Source organism: Drosophila bipectinata, chromosome 2R (assembly GCF_030179905.1).
Source record: "Drosophila bipectinata strain 14024-0381.07 chromosome 2R, DbipHiC1v2, whole genome shotgun sequence".
Classification (NCBI taxonomy): Eukaryota; Metazoa; Arthropoda; class Insecta; order Diptera; family Drosophilidae; genus Drosophila; species Drosophila bipectinata.
The window spans coordinates 22388942-22412734 of NC_091737.1; the positions used below are offsets into that span (position 1 = coordinate 22388942).

Sequence of the window (23793 nt, forward strand, 5' to 3'; positions counted from 1 at the left end):
GTAGAATCGTTCTACAAATCGATCAAGGTATGCTGCTCAAGAATCGGATGATTATTGGCAAAGATATAGCCATTGAAGTGGGCCCTATTGAGCTCCACACGCATTTTTCCAAATTTCAAGGGGACCCTCCAGAAAAAATCGAAAAATATCTGAAAAATATTTTTTTGGCAGGTTTTGATGCAGATTGGTGAAGAATCGATCCACAAATCGATCAAGGTATGCCGCTTAAGAATCTGACGATTATTGGCAAAGATATAGCCATCGACGTGGGCCCTATTGAGCTCCATATATCCCTACGTTCACTGCTCTTATTTAGTATTATTTTTCCTTCTGCAAGAGTATGTTACGGATTTGAAAGTGTAGTGGCGCAGTATTTGAAATAGGAGTAGAACAGGGTTGTTCGGAGTAGGAATGAAATAGAGGGAAATAGTGGGTTCAGTTGAGGGCGCATGTGCGGACCGTGCGACGACTGCCAGGCAGAGAGGCCTGATGCGGCGTCAATCGAGTTCTGAGACCGAACGTGGACGGTTGTGCCCTCCACAGAGCAACTTGATCCCCGGGCTCTGCGTCAGCGGCAGGATAATAAAGCGTGACGCGTGTGCGTATCATAAAAATAACCATAAAGCAAAGGCTCTCTCCACTGGATGCGGAGTGAAAGAAATGTAATGAAGTGAAATAAAGTGAAGTGAAGTATATCGAAAAAACCTACCAAGGCAAACGGAATTCCTTCCAAAATCGGCAATAAATAAAACAAAAAAATAAGAGCACACCGGTTCTGTGCGCGAAAGAAACGAAGGAAGTACGAAGTGAAATCAAAAGAATTCTTCGGGATCGCCATGGAGCTGAACGGAAGACGATTGTTGAACTGCGGCCTGGGATTCTTCTGCCTGATCTTGTGCTGTTACGGTGAGTTAGGTCAGCCGGCTGACTCATCTTCCAGCTAAAACTGGTCCATTATCTTCCCCACAGCCGCTCCATTATCGTTCGAGGATGTGAGCATCTCTTACGGCCCCCAACCCACCACTACCATCAAGGAGCAGAGTGCTTTGCAATTGCCCTGCAGCTACCAACTGCCAGATGAGTATCTGCAGGACAAAAGCGTGATACTCCGCTGGCGGAAGGATAACAAAACCCTTCGCCAAACGGAGCTGGGCCGGATGAGTGGCACCACCAGTGAACCGCAACTGGAGAGCATGCTGCGCGAGGATTCCCGAGTGGTCCTGAACAAGAACGATGGCTCCCTGCAATTCGCCAGCGTATTGGCCAGTGATGCTGGTCAATATCAGTGCCAACTGGTAATCGAGGGCCAAGTGGCAGCTAGCTCCAATAATGGTGTGGTATCAATCATCGAGCAGCTTAAGTTTATGCCACAGCCAACGTCCAAGAACCTGGAACTGGGTAGCCTCAGTAAAGTGCATTGCAAGGCTCAGGGAACTCCCTTACCTCAAGTTCAATGGATGAGGGTGAGTTCCAAAATTAAATCTTAAAAGTATTTTCAATATTTAGTCAAGAATCTCTTTCAAAACCCCTTAATATTCCACATCTAAAATAATGATTTTTTGTTACCTTTCCAGGAAAACAATTTACCCCTTCCTGTTAATGTGACGGACCAGAATGGCACCCTAATCTTTGCCCAGGTGAGCAACGATCAGCGTGGTCAGTACACCTGCATGGCCTCCAATAGCCAGGGACAAATCAGCGCCACTGTCTCCATCAATGTGGTCGTCGCACCCAAGTTCAGTGTGCCACCCGAGGGACCCATCGAAGTGGCAGAGTCGGGAACTGCCGTCATCCACTGCCAGGCGATTGGAGAACCCAAACCCACCATCCAATGGGACAGAGACCTTACCTATTTCAATGAAAACAACACGGATGCGGAGCGTTTCTTGATAATGGAGAACGGCACCCTGGAGATCCGGGACGTGCGGCCAGAGGATGAAGGCAGGTACGGCTGCACCATTGGCAGCAGTGCGGGACTAAAGAGGGAAGATGTCCTGCTGGTGGTCAAGACCAGCAAATCAGCATCAAATTCCATCATTACCAGAATCATTATTGTGATCATCTGCTTGGCGTTCCTCTACTTCGTACTGGTGCTGGGGCTGAAGGTCTGGTACCGGTATCGCCGTCATCTGGGCAAGGTGCAGCTTGAGGATGGCCATGCCCATGCCCCCACTGATGGCCAAGAGCACGCCGAGCACGAGCCCTGCCTGACGGAGGCGAACTCCAGCAAGAATCTGAAGAGCAAGCTGCGCGAAAGCACAATCCTGGAGCAGGAGTCGCAGGTGGCCGATGACATTGTGTGAGGAGAATAGGATGCATAGCCATTTCCATGATCTCGGCACCTGCCATTCTGCAAGTGTTACTCCATTTTGTTGTTGAAAATGAAAAGGAACTTGTGAAATCCCCCCCCAAACCCCAAAAAAAGTAAAGAAACCTATTTGTATTTATATTTATCTAGTATATATGTATTTATGCATGTGTGTCTCTGTGTATATATATCCATGTACAGTTATTTTTTAGTAGAATAAATATTTTTATGGCTCTCATAGAGCCCCATTTTATAGCGCAATCGTTTCAATCATTCTCTTTTTGCGGGTGCACCAGGAATGGGAACGGGAATGGGTGGAGTTCTTCTGTGGGCCTCGTAAAATTCCTTCCATCATTCCACCATCATAAATTCGTTGCCCACTTGGTCGGGCCGTAAAGCCCATGGAACCCGGATGAGCGTTCAACAGCTTTTTATGCGCTTTTTATGACGAAAGCAGCGCTTCGAATGACGGGCTACTTGACGGGCTCCAAAATAACATAAACCAAGAAACCCAACCCCCCCGATAAAAAGTCGTAAAGTCTCTCCCCCTATTCGGGGATGATTCTTTTAAATGAATACAATGATATGGATAATGTTAGAAGAAAAACAATAGTTTGATCATCAACATAAAAGTAATAAGTTAAAGTATCAAAATAAAGTCAAAAAGAATGAAAGTCTAAAAGAATAAATCTTCGTAAACCTCAATTACTCTTAATTCTTTGATTATTTTATTAGCCACTCAACACATGTTGAACTCAATGTCCCCTGGCCAGGATGCAATTGTAAACCTTTGAGGGAGTCACCCTCTTATGTCATCATATGCCATCTCCCTGAGGCCCATCATCAAGTGACTTTGCCGACGACAATTTCTTTCCAATTGCCAGCGTCTGCACTTAATCGCTTCATTTCCATTTCCATTTTCATTCCTGCTCCATGGCTTCAATACCAATTGCCTTTAGCTTATTTTTCCGCCTATGAGTTTTATGCATATTTTATGGTTTTTTATAGCGCTCGAATAAACAACACATCAAAGGCAACTACACATGCGCAGGTTACTCCATGCCGATGTTGATGCCGGTGCAGGCACACGATAAAAAAAAAGTAAGCGGCAAGTGCAATTAAACGACCACCCCTGCTTTAATGTCTACCCATCCCATCCCATCCCAGGCCATGCCCAGCCATGCCAGGGTATCCTAGGCACCCACCTCTTCTTCATACTATACCATTTATATATATATATTCGACTGATTCGCGCCTTTGATCTGATGCGGCGACTACGACATCGACATGCATTAAAAACCTGTAGTTGGGGGCCCTTCCGTTGATGTTTTCCCGGCTCTTCGATTTTCTTTCTTGTACTTTTTGGCCTTATTTGTTTACAGTGGATAGCTATGCCTCTGGGCTTGTGCCTGGGTGCCTGGCCAGAAGAAACACCTTCCTAATTGTTTATTTTGTTTAGTCTACGCAAAGGCCGCGTTACTAAAAATTTATTTTAATGCCTACGAAATGTTTGATGTTTGGTAGCGTTTGGTAGATTCTCCCCAGAATTCTTCGGGATGCTCCATAAAATTATACGATCGCCAGGCGTTGAGTAACGGTAAGCAGTTGAAAATAATAACTTTAACATTTATGGACCTAGGCGGATTCCTCCAAACTTCCTCAAAAGATGAAAGGCTGTAGTTTTGTAAATTTCCTTTCATGACCCAGACTATCAGATTCCTAAAGAATATTTTTTTCATATTTCCTGAATTTGTAAATAGGCTTAATTATAATGTGCAACCCTCATAGGGTTAAAAATATAAATACGACTTATTCAATTAACAGGAACTATATCCTTTAACACAACCCCCTTTTTTTTGGCAAATTATTAACACACCATTTACAGTTTTTTGGTTCTACTGATCGTCTACACCCCAGAAATGAAATAGAGGACTAAAAAAATAACATGGAACCAAATCCAAAAACAACAGAAATCATAAAACATAAGCCCTACACATTCGGGCATTCGGGCATGGCATAAATCTCCAACTTTATGACATCAATAACTGTCGTTTCGTCCAAAGTCGGCGGGCAATGGAAAATGGGAAAGCGCAGTGCCCTGGGAGGGCCCAACTTTGGATGGTTCCTTCGCCCTTCCTAGGTCTGTCCAACATTTGATAACCACACTCACACACACATATTACCATGCCGATATAATCACAAAAGGGCCAGGGCTGTTAATAAGGGGCGGTGAGGAGGATGAGGTGGAGGGGAGGGTTTAAGGAAAAACGGGGGAGGTCACCACCCCTCCGCACGCATACGCATACGCATCCGAATATCCGCAACCGCGCGGATATATAGTTTATACAAATGGCAGCGGCATTTTACGACTGTTGGGTGTCAGTCAACGCCGGGCCCAAGGATCTGAATCTGCTGCAATTGTTTTTGTGTGGCTCTTGGGTTGGTTTTTCCTATTGTGCGGGGTTGAAAGGCCTCGTAAAAAATACAAGCGGAAAACTATAAAATGGAAAACACCCAGAGACCCAGCCACACACCACACGCATAAATACACACAGTAGTCTCAGCTAACTGTCTTAGATGGATGTGTTCCAAGGGGCAGGCAGCAGGGACAGGCAGCGGCCTATTGCAGTTTCCCCAAGCGCGCGTGTATCTGCTCGTAAAAACAGCAAGCCACCAATGGATTCACCTCATCCTCCGGCCCGACCACCCCATTTTAGTCGCTTCCTCGGTTTGGTCATTAAGGCGCATTATTGTTTGGATTTAAAACCGGGGGAAGCAACGGGCGGTTTTGAAATGATAACTTTGGGCTGATTACCAAATGATAGATGATAGCTTCATTTGGCAGTCCTGACTTTTAATCGTGTCTTTTAATCAACTGGAACGTGTGTGTGTGTGAACTACATATACATATGATTATGAACATCAAGAATAGATTAATTTTTAAATAGTTACTTAGTACTTATACTTATTAAAATCGATACTTACATAGTAACTATTTGAAAAGTTGTTCCTCATGAGAATTGTTTCAAAATATATCTTCCATTTCCATACATATCTTCCTTCCAATATATATATTTTATCTTAAAAATTAACTCATTTTTTATATAACCAAAAATACACTTTCAAACTTTGGCGCCTAAAATACTCGGCCTGCAGCACGGCAACACTGTTTATAATACAGGCACTGAACCCAGTATTTCGCACCAACACACTCTCAGCCCGGAAAGCCGGTTCCCACCAACAACTGGAAACAGCCGGCAGGGAGTTTAATAATAAACAGACTTCGAGCGCGTGCAGTTCGCTTCGATTAGATACTCCGCTCCGTTTCGTTCTGTATCTTTCGGATACGTTTCCAGTGCGAGTTGTGTGCGACTTCCCCCAGTGACTTTGTGAGGCAAGGCTGGCTAGTCGTACGTACCCCTGCCCCAGAACATCGGGTGGCGGATTCACCCACCAAAGCCGGTTCGGGATGCCAAGGATGCAACAGCAGATGCAGCAGCAGCAGCAGCAAGCAACAACAAAAGCGGCAACGGATTCAAGGCATGCCTTTGTATCTTTCGGATACAAATTAAGTTGATTTGTTGCGCTCGGTATCGGCTCGCGTTCTCTTGGGTAATTGAACTCCCGCCTGCAACCGCCTCGCTGCGCCGCATCGTTCCGTTCCTCGTCTGTCGTTTGTCGTGGCCCACGTATCTGCGTCTTCGAGCATTGCATTTTGTGTATCTAGATACCTTTGTCGGTATCCGTCAGATACCGCGTTCTGCTGCCCGGTGCCCGGTGCCCGCTGCTTGTCGCTTGTCAATCTAGGCACTGATAAAGAATAAAACGCAACCACGAAACATAAACCAACACCAACAGTAACAACATAAAAAAAAAAACCCAACAAACAGCAAGTGGCGTATCTCTTTTGGCTTTTGGTGTCTCTGTGTGTTCGGTGATAAATGCATTTCATGCGTTCCAACTATGTAAATAGCAATTTAATTTGAGTGTCCACAGTAAATATCAAAAAACCGCCCTCTCCGCCGTCTGTGGACTCTTCACCCACTCGGCACCACCATCGTTACCACCACCACCCATCCCACACCATCCCATACAGGGGGTAAACCACTGAAAAAGGGCAGTCGTCGTGGTCGTTGGAGTTGTCGTTGTCGTCGTCGTCATCGTCTGGCATCCAAATATTGAATATTTACAAATGCGTTGAGTGCATTTTGGAGTGGCCGGCACTTATAGCGACTCTCCTCCGGGTGGATGTGCCAGGGTATCAACTCCCATATCGACTTTATCCGATTCGCGTGTGAGTGTTCGCTTTTTTTTCCATCACTTGCTAATTGAGAACAGAGCTGCCAAAGGACACTTGAAAAGGATAAAACTACCAAATACGGATATGGCGGCTGTAAGGATCTCAGTTTTGGTTCTATTCCAAGCTTTGATGATGGGTAAGTGGAGTGGGTGGCTCAAAACGGGGTTTGTTTTTCTATCTGGTGGTATCTAAATTGAAACATTATTTGATTTGAGTTCATTTATCCGAAGGGGCATCGCGTTTATTTGTTTGTTTTTCTTGGCTTGGTATTGGGATTTCATTTATTCTGGAACCGGATTGGATATTTTTTCCGCAGTGCCAACTTCAAAGGAATCACAACATTTGCTTTGAATATTTGCCATTCCATATAGTGAATGAAGCCATCCGTAATGTGGATTCTATTAGCCGCCCTCAGGGCTAAAGAATTTTATTCTTTGAGGGCTATGCCAGAATTGGAAGCCGAAGGAAACCAAACACCCGACGTGCCTTTGTCTCTGGCAATTGAATTTGAAAAGCAGGCAGCGTGAAAAATGACTCAATTAAAAGTCAGCCAGGAGCCTGTTTTAGCCACCCATCTGGCAGAACTAATTTCAAATAGAGGAGCGACTTACCAAGTCCTAGGGCAATCCTAGCGGGAGAGGTAGCAGTTATGAGAAGGCTCTATTGAGAAGAAGGACATGCCGGGCAACTTCAAAAAATGAAGTCGTTAGGCAAACAACAATAATAACAAACGAAAAGGACTCCAAGCAATTGAAAAGAAAAGCAAATAAGGGCAGGAAACCAATACAGAGAACAAAAATATAGTAACCACAAAATCAGATAAAGTATTTTCATGAAACCTTATTCCAATATTATTTCTCCAAGTGCACACAAAACACATTTGAAATAAAAAGGACTTGGCAGGCAAGGATCAGTAAGGGCCACTTGAAGTGAGACAAGCGACGCCGAAAATTCAGCTAATCAAATATAGTTTACCGGCAGGATTATAAGAGGGATCGGACCAAGACGAAAGGGGATCTCTCTCTCTAGAGGGTCTCAAGAGGGACACGACGATTATGCAAACTAAAGTCCTTAAATAAGGATATGTGTGTGTGTGTGTGTGTGTGTGAGACAGGACCAAGATGAAAACTGCTGACTGTTAAGTAGCACAAAGGCAAACAGCCGCAAACAAAAGCCAGCCGGCTGCCGACTGCTGACTGCCGTCTGCCGGCAGACACTGGCAGAGCGAGAGGGCTAGAGTCGGGATGAAAGAGAGGGGACGAGTCGCATATTTCAAAATCTGTGCAACGCTACAAAGGTCCATTATTTGTATGGCAAATAATGTGGCTGTCAGTATGTGTGCGAGCTCCTTTTGTGTGGCAGTCATAATTTGTTATTCAAGCATGCAAAATGCTGCATGCAACATGCCAGGCCAAAACCCAAAAGCATCGCATCCCACATTAAGGGCAGCTGTGTGGCAGCAACTCTGCCAGCAACTCTCCTCCTGTCCGCCCTTCTGCCGCCTGTCTGCCAACTGCCTGCCTGCCCGTGTCCTTCGTCAGCCTTAAAGACTTCAAGTCGAAAGTTCCCTTTCACAAATTACCAGGGGGATAGAGTATGGCAGACTAGATTCCATGAATCAACATTAAATATCAAAAAGGTTACTCCAAATTAAATTTCAATCCCATCATGAAATCCTGCTCCTTTCAAACGAAATAAAATCCAAGCTCAATCGTTTCTGACGTATAATTGTCTGACATATTTCCACTTTTCATTCAGTGTCTGACTGACAGTTGACTTGCAGTTTTTCCGGCAAACGTTTCCCAGTTTCCCAGCCAGACAAAATGCCACAAATTCCAGAATGACAGTTCACTTTTCTTTAACCTCCAGCCCTCCATCCCACACTCCCCCATCGGAAATCAAATCAAAACGCCACCCATGGGGCAAGTTCAAGTGGCTGCCACAGTGGGTTGCCTGATTATTACAACAATATTTCGCATTCATTGTGCCTAATCGACAAATGTTGCCGCACAATTTGCGGCAGTTGGAGTTCAAGTTGAATCACTATCCGGTATCTGGTATCTGCCTTGAATCTGAATCTCAAGATGCTATATGCTGATGAGCAGGAGGCCTCAGCAGTGGGTCTCTACTCCAGTCCAGTCCCGGCCAGTCCGCCTTCTCAATTCTCGATTCCCCGATTCCCGGATTCCCGGACTGATGCTGCTTTTACGGCTGCTGACTTGCTGATTTCGGTTATTTAAGCCAAACAAACGAACTAATTATCACACACACGCACCCTCCAAGATAGTGAACGGCATAAACGAATAATACACTGAGAATATAGTTTTTATTTTGATATTTTTAATAAAAAATGTGCTAAAGATACATTTCAATCTGTGGTTATTCTTGGCCCTAATAGGCCATTAATATGGGACGATCCTTAAGACTTTATATGAGAAGCTAAACTGTAATAGTTGCATAACTAAAGTTATATCCATTCCTCAATGTAAATCCCCTATTTATTTTTTAAGTGTACTTCTTACAGACAAATCGAGCTGGGCAGTTGGAACTTGGGACTGCCCGCTGCTCCGTGGCTTTGTCGCTGTTGTTTGCAGCATCAACACTTTTTCTGTTTGTGCTCCTGCCCCTCATCTGCTCCATCTCTGGGCCGCCTTCCTATAATTTCTTGGCGGCCCCCCGCCCTGCCGCTCTTAACGCATTTTCAGGCCCACATCGGCGCAATCAACGTGGCAGACGCACCAGGCCAAAAAAAAAAGAGAGTGGGGCGCATATTTCTTTAATCGACGCCCAGTAACTGACTTCCAGGCCCCCGTCTGTACCCCCTTTCGAACTCGTTTTCCGCACGGCAAATTAAATCGATTCAGAGGCGGGGAAGGGCATGGACCCTGGGGAGGTGGAGCAGATCCAAGCGCCTGGCCAACCGCCTTTTCGGTTGGGTCTTGGGTCTTGTATCATAACACGTCGTCCGGCTATGTGACTGGCATGTATGAGAAAGCCTTCAGCCCTCAGCCTCGGTTGCGACCCCAACTGGCTTTAATGATGTTGTTGTTGGGTGTGTTCTTGGCCCGCTTATTGATTCCGTGTCGTGGTCTGGATGCATGGTCTTGGCCAGAATACTGGCTTCTCCTGGCTCCTGCTCCCCACAATCGGAGAGGTGTTGTCTCAAATTGCTCCAATTAGTGGCCAAATATAATGGTTGCCGTTTTGCTCAACTTGTTCCCTCGTACAATCAGAAATAATTGCTTTTGAATTGCTTTTAGTTTCAAATCATGCCTCTGGCGCCTTTTGCCTTTACCTCTGGTACCTCTGGATATGCATATATCCTGTCAGCTCATTAACTGATCCTGCATACACCTCTCCATGGAATTGCATTAAAAAAAATGTCACAAATTGCATTTTGCGGCTGTTGATTTAATATAATAACCAAATTGCATTCTCCAGCCATAAAAAAAAGTTAAATACATAAATTGAATGAATGAAAACATATTTCCGAGCTTAATATGTCTCCTCTTTTTTTGCTGCTGGTCCTGCCCGTTTTTTATGGCCGTTTTTTCTCAGGGCTTTTAATTATGTTGGAACAGAGCTGGGTATACGTTTTTTTTGTTTATTTTATTTTTTCGTGCACATATTGTAATTTTGTTTTGAGGACACGCAACTCCAGTTGGAGCCAGCAAGCCACCATGTTGGTTGGAGTTTCTTTTTAAAGCATATGGTTAATGGATACTCTTTCCTAAAAAATATTCATGTATTTAAATATTATTTAAATCCTTTATTAAAGGATTTAGGGCTTTTTAACCTCATACATTTTATTTAGAATTATTTACATGTTATATTTATAATATATACACAATAAAACATAGAGTATCTCATTTTTTCGTTCAATTTCTCTTTTAACTTTGTTTTTTTATGGCTTTTTTGCTCCTTTTTTTTAGCTTGCTGCTCTTGGAAAGTGCTTAACAAAATTACATTTCCGTTAAATACTGTAATTTAAGCAGCTTAAGCGTATTTAATTTGTTTAAACCACTTTAATTTAGGCAAAATTATAGTACACTTTTGCGATATTGTACGAAAAGATAATGTACCATATAATACCTACTAATACTTTGTAATTTATTTGTTGCACTTGCAGCTTTAGTTGTGGCCAACTCATCACACTTCCTGCAACTGCCCCAAAGTCAGTCGGTTGTGGAAAACGAATCCGTTGACTTTGAATGCCGGGCCACGGATCCAGCCAGCGAATTGCATTACGAGTGGCTGCATAATGGTAAGGGTCTTGGATATATAGTATATTTGCATACCATTTGCACCATTCCGCCATTAAACTATTTTGTGTTGAATTCCAGGACATCGGATGGCGTATGACAAGCGTGTCTATCAAATCGGCTCCCATTTGCATATCGAGGCGGTGCAACGTGCCGAGGATGTTGGCGATTATGTTTGCATTGCCACAAGTTTGGCCAGCGGCGCCAGGGAGGCGTCTCCCCCGGCCAAATTGAGTGTGATATGTGAGTAGTTATTTGATCCCTTCTACTCATACATACATACTAGTACAAATGCTAAATGGTTGCAATCAGCAAATTGACTTTGAATTGGTTAAGTTGCAATGCAAGTCCCTGATTCTTGGCTTGTTTCAATTAACAAAGGAATATGGTATAGGGTTTGAGAAATAGACTTTCACTGAGAAAAATTTTAGGTTCAAATAGAGGTCTTTCCTTCCAAAGAGTTCTCTGTAAATAGACTTTATGATAAAGATCTTAAATTCTAAAACTATAAGCTTAACTTTAAATTTCCTTTAACTTCATATTCAAGTTCACAGACCTTTTAAATGTTTTTTTTTTTCAAAGTGGAAGTGAAAATATCTGTAGACAGGGGGCCAATTCATTTGATTAATGCTGCATTTAATGGCATTCCTAGCTCCAACTCCCTGCCCGGCACTGCCCCGACCCCTTTTTTTGTAGATCTGGGCAAACCACAAGATACAACACAAAGGTAAAGAGGCATAAAAATGCAACCGAAGCGGCCAAGACAACACTAACACTAACAACAAACTGATGAAAGATAAAAACCGAAAGTTTTGATGTACATGCGTCAGATATAGTGCCCCAAACCCCAACCCTTGCCACAGGAAGTGCAGTGCAGTGCACAAAATGCAGTCCCATGCAACAGAGCATGAAAGGCAAAAGAACTAAATGAAGAAGGCCTACACCGAAAGAAAATTCAAAGACCCAGAGAATCCAAAACAAAATTAAACAAAAAGTTTTAGATAGTTTTCATAAAGCTTTTTATAATTAAACTTTAATATATAATTTATTTAAAATATTCTTCAATATAAATGATTTTTTTCTGTGCCTTTCTGATAGTTCCCTCTCCAAGTAGCAAGTGCAGTTGCAGTTCTTGGCCGCGGCCTTACGTGATTGATGTTCATTTAGTTGCATTTGCCTTTAAGCAGAAAAATGCATAAATTTAACAAACAGTCCGCCCCTGCCCCTGCCCCTCCACCCCTCCTCTTGTGGATGTAAACAAAATGCAAGTTTTTATGCACAATCTGGAGTGCATGTGTTTCGGAGGAGCAGGAGCAGCTCCTCCCATTGTAGAGATATATATCTGATGTATCTGGTTGCTACCAGACCTGTCAGCACGGCCTCGGCATCCGCGTTCTGATCAAAGCCACCCAACAGCAGTGGATGGGCTATTTATATCCCGGCCTCATCTCAAGTGTTTTTAGCTAATTAATTAACTAATTAATTTGTAGTTTCGGGAGTTGATTTTAATTGCCGCTGCAGCAGGAGCATCAGCAGCAGCACCAGCAGCTGTTGTTGTTGAAAGCCCATGGGGCAGGATGGGAGGGATGTACATCTTGGCGCCAGCTGAGGCTAAGTGGGTTATGTGATTACAGCCCCCTGCCAGAGTTTCCATCAATCTCATAACTTTTGAGGAGCAGACAAAAACTATTAAAATATGCATGGCGCTTCTCCGCTTCTCTGGCTGGTGTCTCATTTATTTTCCATGACTCTGCTGGCTCCAGCTTCAGCTCCATTGTCTTTTTCCGGGGATTTTCATCTTTTCATCTTTTTTGGGGGGAAATAAGTGTTCAATTAAGCGCAAGAAAAGTGACATTTTTGCTTGCAACATTTAACAAATTTTAGAGAGAAAATAAAGAGAAAGGAATTAAAACAGTAGAAATGCTTTAGAAATAAGAGACTTTTATATACCCTGAGAATTTAAAGGATAACTCGAGAAATTCCTCATAAAACAAACATAATTCTACTTGAAACCTATACAGATCCTTATAAAAAATAATGAAAAGTTGATCAGTTTATCTATATTAGTATAGATATCTACATATTCCAATTCCTCAAAGAATTACCAGTAATTTCGCCCTCCAATCCTAATGGAAAAGTTAAGAGGACCATAAAAAGTCGCTGCCAAATGCTGACAGTGCTTGAAAACTAACCAATGACTACAAAGAATTAAGCAGACAGCGGAGGAATTAAACAGACAGTGAACCGGCAATAAAAGCCGTCAGGACCCAGAATCAAGTCAGGGCCAAAACAAAAAGGAGCGAACCAAAAGGAGTCAGACTGAAACCAGACGACTGGCAGTCACAGTCACAGTCCTCGTCCTCGTCCTCGTCCTGGCAGACAGACGGGGAGACATTCCAAACATTTGCTCAGTGAAAGGGGTTGTTGGACTCTCAGGACTTCAGTTCGGGATATATTCAGGACTCGGCCGAACAGCTGAGCGAAGGTGGATGGGGGTGTATGTTGGAAAACAGAATGTGTTTGTATGCTGAAATGTACGGGGGAAATGAAATGCAACATTAACACGAAACATAAACATAAAATGAGAAATGGCAGCAGCAACATCAGCAGCTCACCAGCTCAGCAGCAGCAACAATGGCAACCAAACAGCCAGCAAAGTCATAAAAACCAAACAAAATGCAAAGACACACCAAGTAAACCGAATTCAAGGGGGGGAGGGGTGGAGCAGGGCAGGACACAAAAAGCAACCCTCAAATCAGCACAACAGCACCCCCATCAGACATACCAGAGTATCCAGTACCCAGTACCCAGTACCCAGTGTATATATCTGGGCTCTAGACACAAGTTCAAGTTGACTGCAGTTGCCAAGTTGGGTTTTTATTTTACGAACGATGGCTAGGCAAGGGTGGTGTTACGAAATCTGGGGGATTCATCGAGGGGAGGAACCGGATAATTTTCATTTTGTGAATGCCGGAAAAACGCATAAAATTTTACGAGCCGAGCTCGGAGCCCGGAGAACATTAAAGAGGACGCAGGACTGTCAGACAGACAGGAAAGACAGAAAAACAGAGACCCACAGACACGAGCTTGGAAATAGAAAACTGTAGCCAACTTTTTGGCGCGTTCTCTCCATCTCTGTTACCCCATTATTCCCTACTCTTTCCAACTCTAGGATTTTCTATTTATTTTGTGTGATTTTTACTTTACTTTCTTCTTGGTTTTTTTTTTGGCATTTATTTTACTTTTGGCTTTTCTCTGTTGTTACACGAGTTGATCATTAGCAACTTTTGGGGGCAAGCATTAGAGGGCAGCAGTAAACAAGGGCGTAGGTTAAGGATATTGGAATTAAAAAAGGGGTATACAAAAATCAGTAAAGATATCCTCTCTAACTCTCATGTTTTTCGTTTAAATCGAACATCCTTTAAAGCCATTTTATCCCCTTTAAGTAAGCCCCTGGCTAATAGAAATGGGGGAAAATTGTCAGGATTTCCCCAAACGCTGACTATGTGCGATAATCGAATGTTTAACGTTTTAATTTGAAAACCGTACCATTTCGAAGGGGGAGCTGAGAGACATCCACCGAGACCGGGACTGGCCAACTTTAATTAAAGATCCCAGCGATAACGCACTGGAACACTTGCTAGCTGTGACCCAGACGGTCAGTTGTAGTCATAAATTTCCCAAGAAAATGGCCATAGCGACTGGAAAAGCCGTAAAAGAGGAAAAAGAATATCAAATAGATTGGCATGAAAATCAGTTGATGAAAAAGTTCTCATCGAGTTCTGTCAATGGATGGAAAACGAGCTGGGAAGTACTTAGTTTAGTGATGATCTGAAAGGAATTCTCTAATATGCAATAACCGGAATCATCGTAGAATCGTTCAGTAGCAGCCCCCTACCATTTTCAATTGCATCTGCGCCAATTTGTGAAATGGGTCAATAACTTGTAAGCCGCTTTGTGCACCACAACAGCATACAGAGAGCAGAGAGTGCCCCCCAAACCGATTGAAGTGAAATGGAGTGGAGTGGCCAGAACTGGCCAACGAGCTGCCATAAGTCCATTAACGTTTTACAATTACTGCCGGCCACTTCAGAAATTCAGCCACTTCTATGGGCTCTCCGGGCCATAATAAGTATTCCAACCCCTTTGGGAGCACCTCCACTCGGTTTATGACATTTCCACTACAGTTCGATTCACAACTCCGGTTTTTTTTTTAATCAATTTTCGATTATCAATTAATTATATTTTCTTTATGGAAAGTCAGCAGAATGCAGGCAATGCATTCAACAAGTGGTGCTATCTTATCGGTTGACGAAATAAGACTCGGTCGGCACACTTATACCATTCCTTTGGATCCAATTTCTTATATTCGATAAGAACGATCTGCTCCGGGAACTGTCAATTCCGATATCTATAATTCCGCCTGCCTGCCTTGCCGCATTTACTTCCACTTTGTTTACTCAAGACGAGTTTATGCCGCGACTCTGCTGTTTCTGTATGTTTTTTTTTTATGGTTCCCGCTCCCCTAAATTCCATCAATTGTTTACAGCGTTTCTGTGGTTTATGCTCCCAGCCAAAAGGCAAAAAAAAAAAAGAAAAAAGTTGAACAAATTTATTTTGTTTTGGAGCCGCTTTTGGAGGCATTGGTTTACTTCGTTTTATTTTCCCATTCCCATTCCCAGTCAGAGTCAGAGTGTTTACCTCGCCTTGCACGTTCAACGTGTGAATGATGGCCGCCTTCCGACCCCCGCCCACTTTTGCAACACCCCTGGCCCTCTCCTGGCATCCAACACCTTCGTTTGTGGCAGCAGCTGTAGGTGTCAAAAGATCTCTGCAGCCTCTGACGTTGCATACATCAGCCTAATGAGACGCTCGTTAATTAGCGAGACGCGACTGGCAACGGCAACGGGCATTCTAATTTGAGTTACAGTTAGTTGATGAAAGCCCCAGTACTCGCACCTGCCAGGTAGTCAGCCATGGAGAGTACTAACTCCGAAACCCAACTGCCCAGAATGGGTCGTTTCAAAAGATAAAGATTTATGGGCTTAAGCTCGCAAATGGGAAACAAAAGTACCCTGTCTGACACTTTTTTTGGATACTGTTTCTTAAAGCTATGAAGTACTATTAATAGACCCACACACCTAATCCAATTATCTATTAGATACTCCTAGATATGTGGTAGCCAGAAATCCTGAAACTCCATCTCTAATCATCTGCACACTTTACCTGGCTGCTGCTCACATCTCTCGCTTGTTTGGCCATCCATTAGATACTTGGATACTTTTGTTCAGAATCGCAGTCGCACAGTCTGAGTGTCCCCTTCCACCGACTGGATGTCTAAGTGCCAATTAGTTCACTCTACTGTCATTTTAGTCGTAACATATACCAAAAGTTTGTGCCACAGGCCAACCGAGCGAGTATCCGTCAGTACGTTTCTGTATCTGACGGACGTGCCCCAACACAAATACAAATACAAAAAAAAAACACAAACCAAACACATTTCAAACTTTTGACACTTCCTCGACGGCCTCGGAGTCGGAATCGGAGTCGGAGACGGAGACGAAGACACCGGTCTCTGTTTATTGAGTTGTTGCTGTCGCTCCATAGCTCCTCCGGTCTTGGGCTGTTTTTGTGCTGCTGCCACCAAATAAGTGTCTACAAATATTTAGAGGAATTCTTTTTTTTTTCTATTTCTTGTATTCTCTTCGCTGAGTCCACTGGCAAGAGGCAAAGTCAAAGGCAAACAAAGTCAGAGCCCCAAACAAGATTTATGAGCATATGTAAATTTTTCTAACGCGGCCAGAAAACCTGGCAAACATTCGTAGATAGGAAAATATCCATAAAACATACATCTACCATTTCGCTTTGGTCTCAGATAAAAAAATGCTTTATGAAAATTATGGGGGAGTATGCGGGGAAATTCTGAAAAAGAAAATACAATTTAAATAAATTATTAGAGGAACCAAATTAAAAGGAGAACCGAAGAAACATGGCCCTGGCGATTAGTAATTATCACAACAAGACACAAAGGAGTATCTCAAAGATTGCAGCTGGAAGATTGGAGGCCAAGATATGTATCTGGAGAATGGCGTGTCTGCAACATGACTGGCCACGCCCCTAGCGCCTTCGGATGCCACTAAAACATAAATTAAACCCTATGCCAGGGCATGCAACACATTCTTCTCTTCTATTGCAGTTTTTCCTTTTTTTGTTGTGAGTTCCATGCGCTTTTCTTTTCTGCCACAAACTCTATTTTCTCATGCAGCAATTGTTGGTGGCAAGTACCGTTCCATTCCGTTCCGTCTGGCCAGAAGAAAACATAAAGCCAGGCAGGAAAAGCGATGGAAAAGCATATGAGCATTTACATACGAGCTAGGGAAAACCATGGAGGGTATAGGAGGAGAGATAGGGTAAAGTAGGTGTCTCAGTGCCCCCTACCAGCCTCGCCACTCGCTCCCCTGACTGACAGTTCAATTTATGCTTCCTCTACACCTTAAATGGGCTGCCAGGCTTCGGCGATAAAGACAAAGATTGCGGCGTCGTGTTCTGCACAAAACTGAACGATAAAATGCACTTAATGCTCCGCAAAATACTTGCAAAAACCAGAAAAAAGCAAAGATATAAACAGAAAAACGGCAGAAAACCCCGGACCGAGGCGGAGCGAATTCGCGGGCTGCTAAGAAAACGCATTAAGGCTAAATGTATCTTCCGGATATATTATGCATATTTATGGAATGCCCGGCCTATTCGGTTTCACCGGGGCCTGATCGATAACTTCAAAGTGAGAGCTCCTTAATCTCTAGCCAGGCGCGACTCCCAATGACCGAACAACTATACCGTCCCTCGTTTATTTCCTCGCATTAATTCAATTAGTTTATGGCCTACACACTCACGGCTAAGATATGCATTTTTTATAGCTGCCTCTAGACTTTAAAACTTTAATTTATTTTTCTTTCCCTTCCAGACATCGACTCGGCCAGTGTCCAGCTCCTGGGCAGCAATAGGAATGAGCTCCTTCTCAAATGCCATGTGGAGGCAGTCTCCGGATCTGATGATCCCCTCCAGATCGAATGGTACAGGAACAGCGCCAAACTAGCCTCCTGGCAGAACGTCCAGTTGGACCAGCACCGCCTCATAATTCGCCAGCCAAGTGCCGCCGATGATGGACTCTATCGCTGCACTGCCTCCAATGCCGCTGGCCGGGTGATGAGTAAGCAGGGCTATGTCTACAGGTCTAGCCTGAAATGCCTTCCCCGGTTGCCCAGGAGAAAGAACCAGAAGCTACCAGAATCGTGGAGCAAGGAGGTCTTCCTGTGCCGCGGAAAACGAGGAGGATCTGGAGGCGTAGAGTCCCTGCCGGCTGCTCCCGAGGACCTAAGGATTGTCCAAGGACCTGCGGGTCAAGCGGTCATCAAGGAAGGTGACCCAGCGGCCTTGACCTGCCTCTATGAGCTCCCAGCCGAACTGCAGAACCAAAGGATCCAGCTTCGTTGGCGCAAGGACGGAAAACTTCTGAGGCATGTGGAGCTGGGTAACTCCCTGCCCCTGCCAGGCAGCTCTGCCGATTCTGGCAAAGATGCCCTACTCCGCGAGGATGCTCGCCTGGTGCTCCATAAACAGAATGGAACCCTGAGCTTCGGTAGCATCATAGCCAGCGATGCGGGCCAGTACCAATGTCAGCTGCAACTTGAGGGCTATTCTCCCATCAACTCATCCCCCGGCATCCTGGAGGTCATCGAACAGCTCAAGTTTGTTCCCCAACCCACGTCCAAGAACCTTGAACTCGATGCTGCCGTTGCCAAGGTGCATTGCAAGGCGCAGGGGACTCCCACTCCTCAAGTGCAATGGATGAGGGTGAGTACTTGAAGGGATTATGCGCTGACTTTTTGGGGTATACAGATTTGATTACGATTGTCATCAATATAGAGTTCTGGATTCTTTTGGTTATCGTTTTGACAGCTCTCTGATAGCCATTCGTGGCACTCCTTTTGGCCATGTTTGGTCGCCACATGTCACTGACAAATTGAAAAACGCGCAACGCGCCGCTGGGCAAACTTTTGCTTCCAAAAAGCAAAACCGTTTCATATGCAAAATTCTATTGAGTCTATCTGGCCTAAGCACCACCACACTCACCCACACCCACCCAACAACCTCATCCAATAGACCCATCCTCATTCATCCCACACCTCCGATATTCCTTCCCGTCACCATTGAGTGTTTTGTGACGCCAGCTGTTTGCCATGGCCGACCAATTTTGGCAACTGTTTGTCTATTTGGACTGGGAGAAAACAAAACGGCCAAAAAATTGGTAGCAAACCCTATCAAAAGAAGTTTTCATTTGGGCCAAAAAACAAACCTATGACTACTCAAAACCTGTTCAAAGTTTGTATTGCTTTTGGGCCTCTTTTTTTTTTGGGAATTTTTGATGAAAACGCACGAGACACGTTGGCAAATTGGTTGGTAATGGTTGCCTGTCAGTCAGGTCTTTTTTTTGTGTCTATACACTGGGAGAATAGCTTCTCTCCTTAAACCCAGTTATATAACATTTCCTCCTTTTCTCTGAAGGATGATGTGAACACCTCACTGCCCGACCAAGTGGAGGTGGATGCCAATGGAACTCTCATCTTCAGAAACGTTAATGCCGATCATCGAGGAAACTACACCTGTCTGGCCACCAACACCCAGGGACAGATTAACGCCACAGTGGCCATAAATGTGGTGGTCACCCCAAAGTTCAGTGTTCCACCGGTGGGTCCCATTGAGACTGCGGAGCAGGGCAACGTGGTTATTCATTGCCAGGCCATCGGCGACCCCAAGCCCACCATACAGTGGGACAAGGATCTGACGTATCTGAGTGAAAATAACACTGATAGAGAGAGGTTCCGGTTCCTGGAGAATGGCACTCTGGAGATCCGAAACGTCCAGGCGGAGGACGAGGGCAGCTATGGATGCACGATTGGCAACAGCGCCGGACTCAAGCGAGAGGATGTCCAGTTGGTGGTGAAGACCGCCGGTGATGGTTTCCCGCCCGAGGAGTCCGGAGGCGATGGCTTCCTGGTGACACGTGCCGTTCTCATCACTATGACGGTGGCCTTGGCCTACATAGTCCTGGTGGTGGGTCTAATGCTGTGGTGTCGCTATCGTCGCCAGGCCAGAAAGGCCCGCCTGAACGAGCTGAGTACCAAGGAAGCTGGCGGAGATCAGCCCGATGGAGCTGCTAACGGCAAGGGATCCGAGCAAGAGCCATGCCTCTCCAAGCAACGCAATGGGCACGGCGGGCAGTCCCGGTCCAAGTCCAATGGAGATGCCCAGAAATCCGACGACACTGCCTGCAGTCAGCAGTCGAGGGCCTCCAAGAAATCCGCCCACATCTACGAGCAGCTGGCCTTGCCCAGGTCCGGGCTCACCGAACTTATTCAGATCGGACGCGGGGAGTTCGGTGATGTGTTCGTTGGCAAGCTGAAGGCCTCATTAGTGTCCAACGGTTCACCCAGCGACAAGGATACGGATACGGAGAAGGCGAACAGCAACAGCGAAAACGGTAGTGGTGGCAGTGGAAGTGGTAGCACCACCCTAAGCACTCTCAACGAGAAACGCCGCTCCAAAACCTCCATGGACGACATCGAGGAGATCAAGGAGGAGGAGCAGGAGCAGCAGCAGCAATCGGATCTCGATCAACTGGTCCTGGTAAAGGCCCTCAACAAGGTCAAGGACGAGCAGGCCTGCCAGGAGTTCCGACGACAACTGGATCTGCTGCGTGGCATCTCCCACAAGGGAGTGGTGCGTCTCTTCGGACTCTGTCGCGAAAAGGATCCTCACTACATGGTGCTGGAGTACACGGACTGGGGAGATCTCAAGCAGTTCCTGCTGGCCACAGCCGGAAAAGTGAACACAGCCTCGGCTGCAGCCACATCCTCACCACCACCATTGACCACCAGCCAGGTCCTAGCCGTGGCCTATCAGATTGCCAGGGGAATGGATGCCATCTATCGTGCTCGCTTTACTCACAGGTAGGTTTGCTATAAATCCTTTTATATAAATATTATTTACTTTAATATTATCTTTATATATTATTTTAAACATCATTTCAGGGATCTGGCCACTCGCAACTGTGTTATTTCGAGCGAGTTTATAGTCAAGGTCTCCTATCCAGCCCTTTGCAAGGACAAGTATAGCCGGGAATACCACAAACACCGCAACACTCTGCTCCCGATCCGGTGGTTGGCGCCCGAGTGCATCCAGGAGGACGAGTACACCACAAAGAGTGACATTTTTGCCTACGGAGTGGTGGTGTGGGAACTCTTCAATCAGGCCACGAAACTGCCGCACGAGGAGCTGACCAACGAGCAGGTGATCCAGAAGTCCCAGGCAGGAACCCTGGAGTGGACAGTGGCCGAAACGACGCCAGATAGTCTGAGAGAGATATTGGTAAGTTATCGAGATTGAATAGGATATTAAGATTCTTTTATATTAATAATTATAATATATAATTTTAATCTATTTTCAGTTGTCCTGCTGGGTGACCAATCCGAAGGAACGACCCTCGTTCAGCCAACTGGGTGCGGCCCTGAGCAAGGCCATGCAGAACCTGGAGAAGTGAGGAGCAGACTGATGGAGCAAATGCCAAAAAATAATTCGTAATATTGTCTTTAGTATCTGTCCGAGTATTTTCATTGCTACTCTAGTTCATAAGTCATAAGGATGGACGCCTGTTCAACATGCGTACTTAATGCAACACACAGATCGATATATATATATGGCTATATTTTAACAGTAACTGTACAAAAAATCATGAAAAAAAAATATATATAAAAAATTATATGTATTTGAAAGTAGATATCTTCGATAAAAGTATTTGCGTGGTGCTGCATATAAATATGCAGCAAAAATGTAAATAAAAACTGCCACAAATTTGCATTTAAACCAGTTGAAGCATTTCTAGGATTAGAGCATTTTAAACATTATCATCTGCATTTTACAATCCACTTTAAAGATAACTAAGTAAGTAAATCATCACAACGAGCGATTTCAAAGTGTTTTTTGAATAACTAAGCCAAATTTTAAGTTTAGCATACACACACCCATATATTTTATAATATATCCCTAGTTATATATTTATGTATATCTTTAAAAGTATTATGTGCATAAGAAAAAAGATGAACGACGAAAGAACGAAACAATTTATGACTAGCCATTTAAGCTTTGATGCATGTTTACAAAACATTTAAATAAACACGAATAAATAAATTTAACCGAATAAAACTGAAAAAAGCAAAAATCCGCAGTCTCAGCTTCAATTCCAATCACCAATCGCCCTTACCCTCACTCTCGACCGCTTGGGTTACTATTTTTTATAGGCATTTTCATTTGGCATGGCAAATTTGTTGAGGGTCCTTTGGGGTCGGGCGCTAAGGAGCGGACTTGGCTCATTCACACTTCACTTGATTTGAAAAATGAGCGCCTATTGAATGTCGGATTGGGCCTGCCCGGGCCCTGGTTCCTTCGACTACGTCTCTCAAAACGATTGACAAACAAACATGGCAATAAACCGTAAAGTTGCCTTAGCTTATTGGGGCTTAAAGTTCTACTTGGGTACCCCGCCCTCCCGCCATGTCGACCGGAAGTTCCAGCGCCTACGTAGCCAAAAAAGTTTCCTCGTGCGAAAACTTTGGCCAGGACTGGAGAGATCCTGGCTATATTTGCATTTGAATCAGCAGCAAAAACAACACCGTTACACAATGAGTTGCCATTTTCCTAGACTCGGTAGTGGATAGGCTGTTTAGCTTTTCCTGGCACGTACAAATATCTGCCTGTCATGAATATCAAATGCCTCCGAAAAAAGGTTGATTGAACAGTTGGTAGCAGGAAGTGTGGCAGGCATGGAAAAAAAAGCGTATTGGGAAAGGGTATAGAGAGTAGTCAGAAGTGGAATACCCTCATAGAACAGGAAAGGCTTCTTCAAAGTTAGGAAAAGATTTTTTTCCTCTCTCTCTGGAAGTCAAAGGCAAACTTCTGTTGGATTTTTCCACTTCTCCAAGATTAACTCTTTTAAACTGGAATTTTCGTTTCATAACTGATAAAAGCATTAGGGCCATTGACAAATATATGCATGTGTGTAATAACTCAAAGGAAACCTGCATTTGCCCGAAAATAAAATACACCACGACTTCTGGCATAGCACACATGGCGTATGCGCAATGTTTGCAATGGTCGTAATGGAAGGACGACAGCTGTGCAGCAAAAATAGCAAATAGCAACGAAAGCCTAAGCTCTATAGAAGAAAAACATAAAAATGCCATTTCACATGGCTTTCAATTTATTAATATTTTATACGGGACTCCAGCCAGCAGAAAGGGAATAAATAGAGAGAAAATACAAAAAGTGTGGAAAATGGCTTTGGCAATTCAAGCGTAAAATGTGCATTACTCATACGCCGCATTGGCCAACATGGCAAATGTGTAGGTGTAGCTGGGGAGTACCTGGGAGTAGCTGGGACTTGAATGACCTACACCACTTTGTTATGCCTTTTACCTGAGCGCGGGCATAAATTGCACATCACATTACGCATACGCACCGATGGCCAGGCTCTGACACAAATAAATTACGCATTAAATTTGGCAACTGTTTTCTGCCTTCATCGTCCCTTGAATGAGTCCTTCGGAGTGCCAACTCGAAAGCCAGCAGATTGATGGTGCATTCGCTGGGAAGTTGCCTCATTATGAAGTCCCCGAAAACATATTTTCGCATTCATCACAAGGCAAAAGTTTTCACAGTCGTGGGTAACTTCCCAAAGTCCTGACTGCCTGCCATCCTGGCACTCTGGCATCCTGGCATATAATTGAAGCACATCGCAGACTCGTTTATAATACCGTCATCTCCCCAGCAATCATATGGCTGCGTGCGAGATGCAGCATTTTATGGGC

The 23793-nt window shown here is 44.4% G+C and overlaps 2 protein-coding genes across 4 annotated transcripts; both read left to right on the forward strand.

Moving 5' to 3' along the window:
* The first annotated feature begins 491 nt into the window (after window positions 1-491).
* On the forward strand, window positions 492-2561 carry otk2 (off-track2). The gene is made up of 3 exons (XM_017237896.3): window positions 492-906; window positions 970-1463; window positions 1575-2561. Exons 1-3 carry the CDS (start codon window positions 837-839, stop codon window positions 2301-2303), a joined length of 1293 nt encoding a protein of 430 aa, XP_017093385.2. The 5' UTR covers window positions 492-836; the 3' UTR covers window positions 2304-2561.
* A 3020-nt stretch (window positions 2562-5581) lies between these two features.
* On the forward strand, window positions 5582-22132 carry otk (off-track). 3 transcript variants are annotated; one of them, XM_017238290.3, is made up of 7 exons: window positions 5582-6744; window positions 10738-10872; window positions 10952-11113; window positions 17835-18724; window positions 19436-20880; window positions 20962-21298; window positions 21378-22132. In XM_017238290.3, the coding sequence occupies exons 1-7, from the start codon at window positions 6693-6695 to the stop codon at window positions 21468-21470; spliced, it is 3114 nt and encodes a 1037-aa protein (XP_017093779.2). In that variant the 5' UTR covers window positions 5582-6692; the 3' UTR covers window positions 21471-22132. The 3 variants fall into 3 exon arrangements, with proteins under 3 accessions (XP_017093779.2, XP_070134525.1, XP_017093780.2); XM_070278424.1 differs by lacking the exons at window positions 5582-6744; window positions 10738-10872; window positions 10952-11113 and adding an exon at window positions 16589-16650; XM_017238291.3 differs by lacking the exons at window positions 5582-6744; window positions 10738-10872; window positions 10952-11113 and adding an exon at window positions 16691-16875 and having other exon boundaries at window positions 21378-22131.
* The last annotated feature ends 1661 nt before the right edge of the window (window positions 22133-23793 follow it).

Excerpts from the sequence above, each read along its gene's own strand:
- otk2 (XM_017237896.3), top strand. The coding sequence starts at position 837 with ATGGAGCTGAACGGAAGACGATTGTTGAACTGCGGCCTGGGATTCTTC. Across the intron at positions 907-969 it reads CCTGATCTTGTGCTGTTACG|CCGCTCCATTATCGTTCGAG; the intron begins GTGAGTTAGGTC and ends TCTTCCCCACAG. Across the intron at positions 1,464-1,574 it reads CTCAAGTTCAATGGATGAGG|GAAAACAATTTACCCCTTCC; the intron begins GTGAGTTCCAAA and ends TTACCTTTCCAG.
- otk (XM_017238290.3), top strand. The coding sequence starts at position 6,693 with ATGGCGGCTGTAAGGATCTCAGTTTTGGTTCTATTCCAAGCTTTGATG. Across the intron at positions 6,745-10,737 it reads ATTCCAAGCTTTGATGATGG|CTTTAGTTGTGGCCAACTCA; the intron begins GTAAGTGGAGTG and ends TTGCACTTGCAG. Across the intron at positions 10,873-10,951 it reads TTACGAGTGGCTGCATAATG|GACATCGGATGGCGTATGAC; the intron begins GTAAGGGTCTTG and ends GTTGAATTCCAG.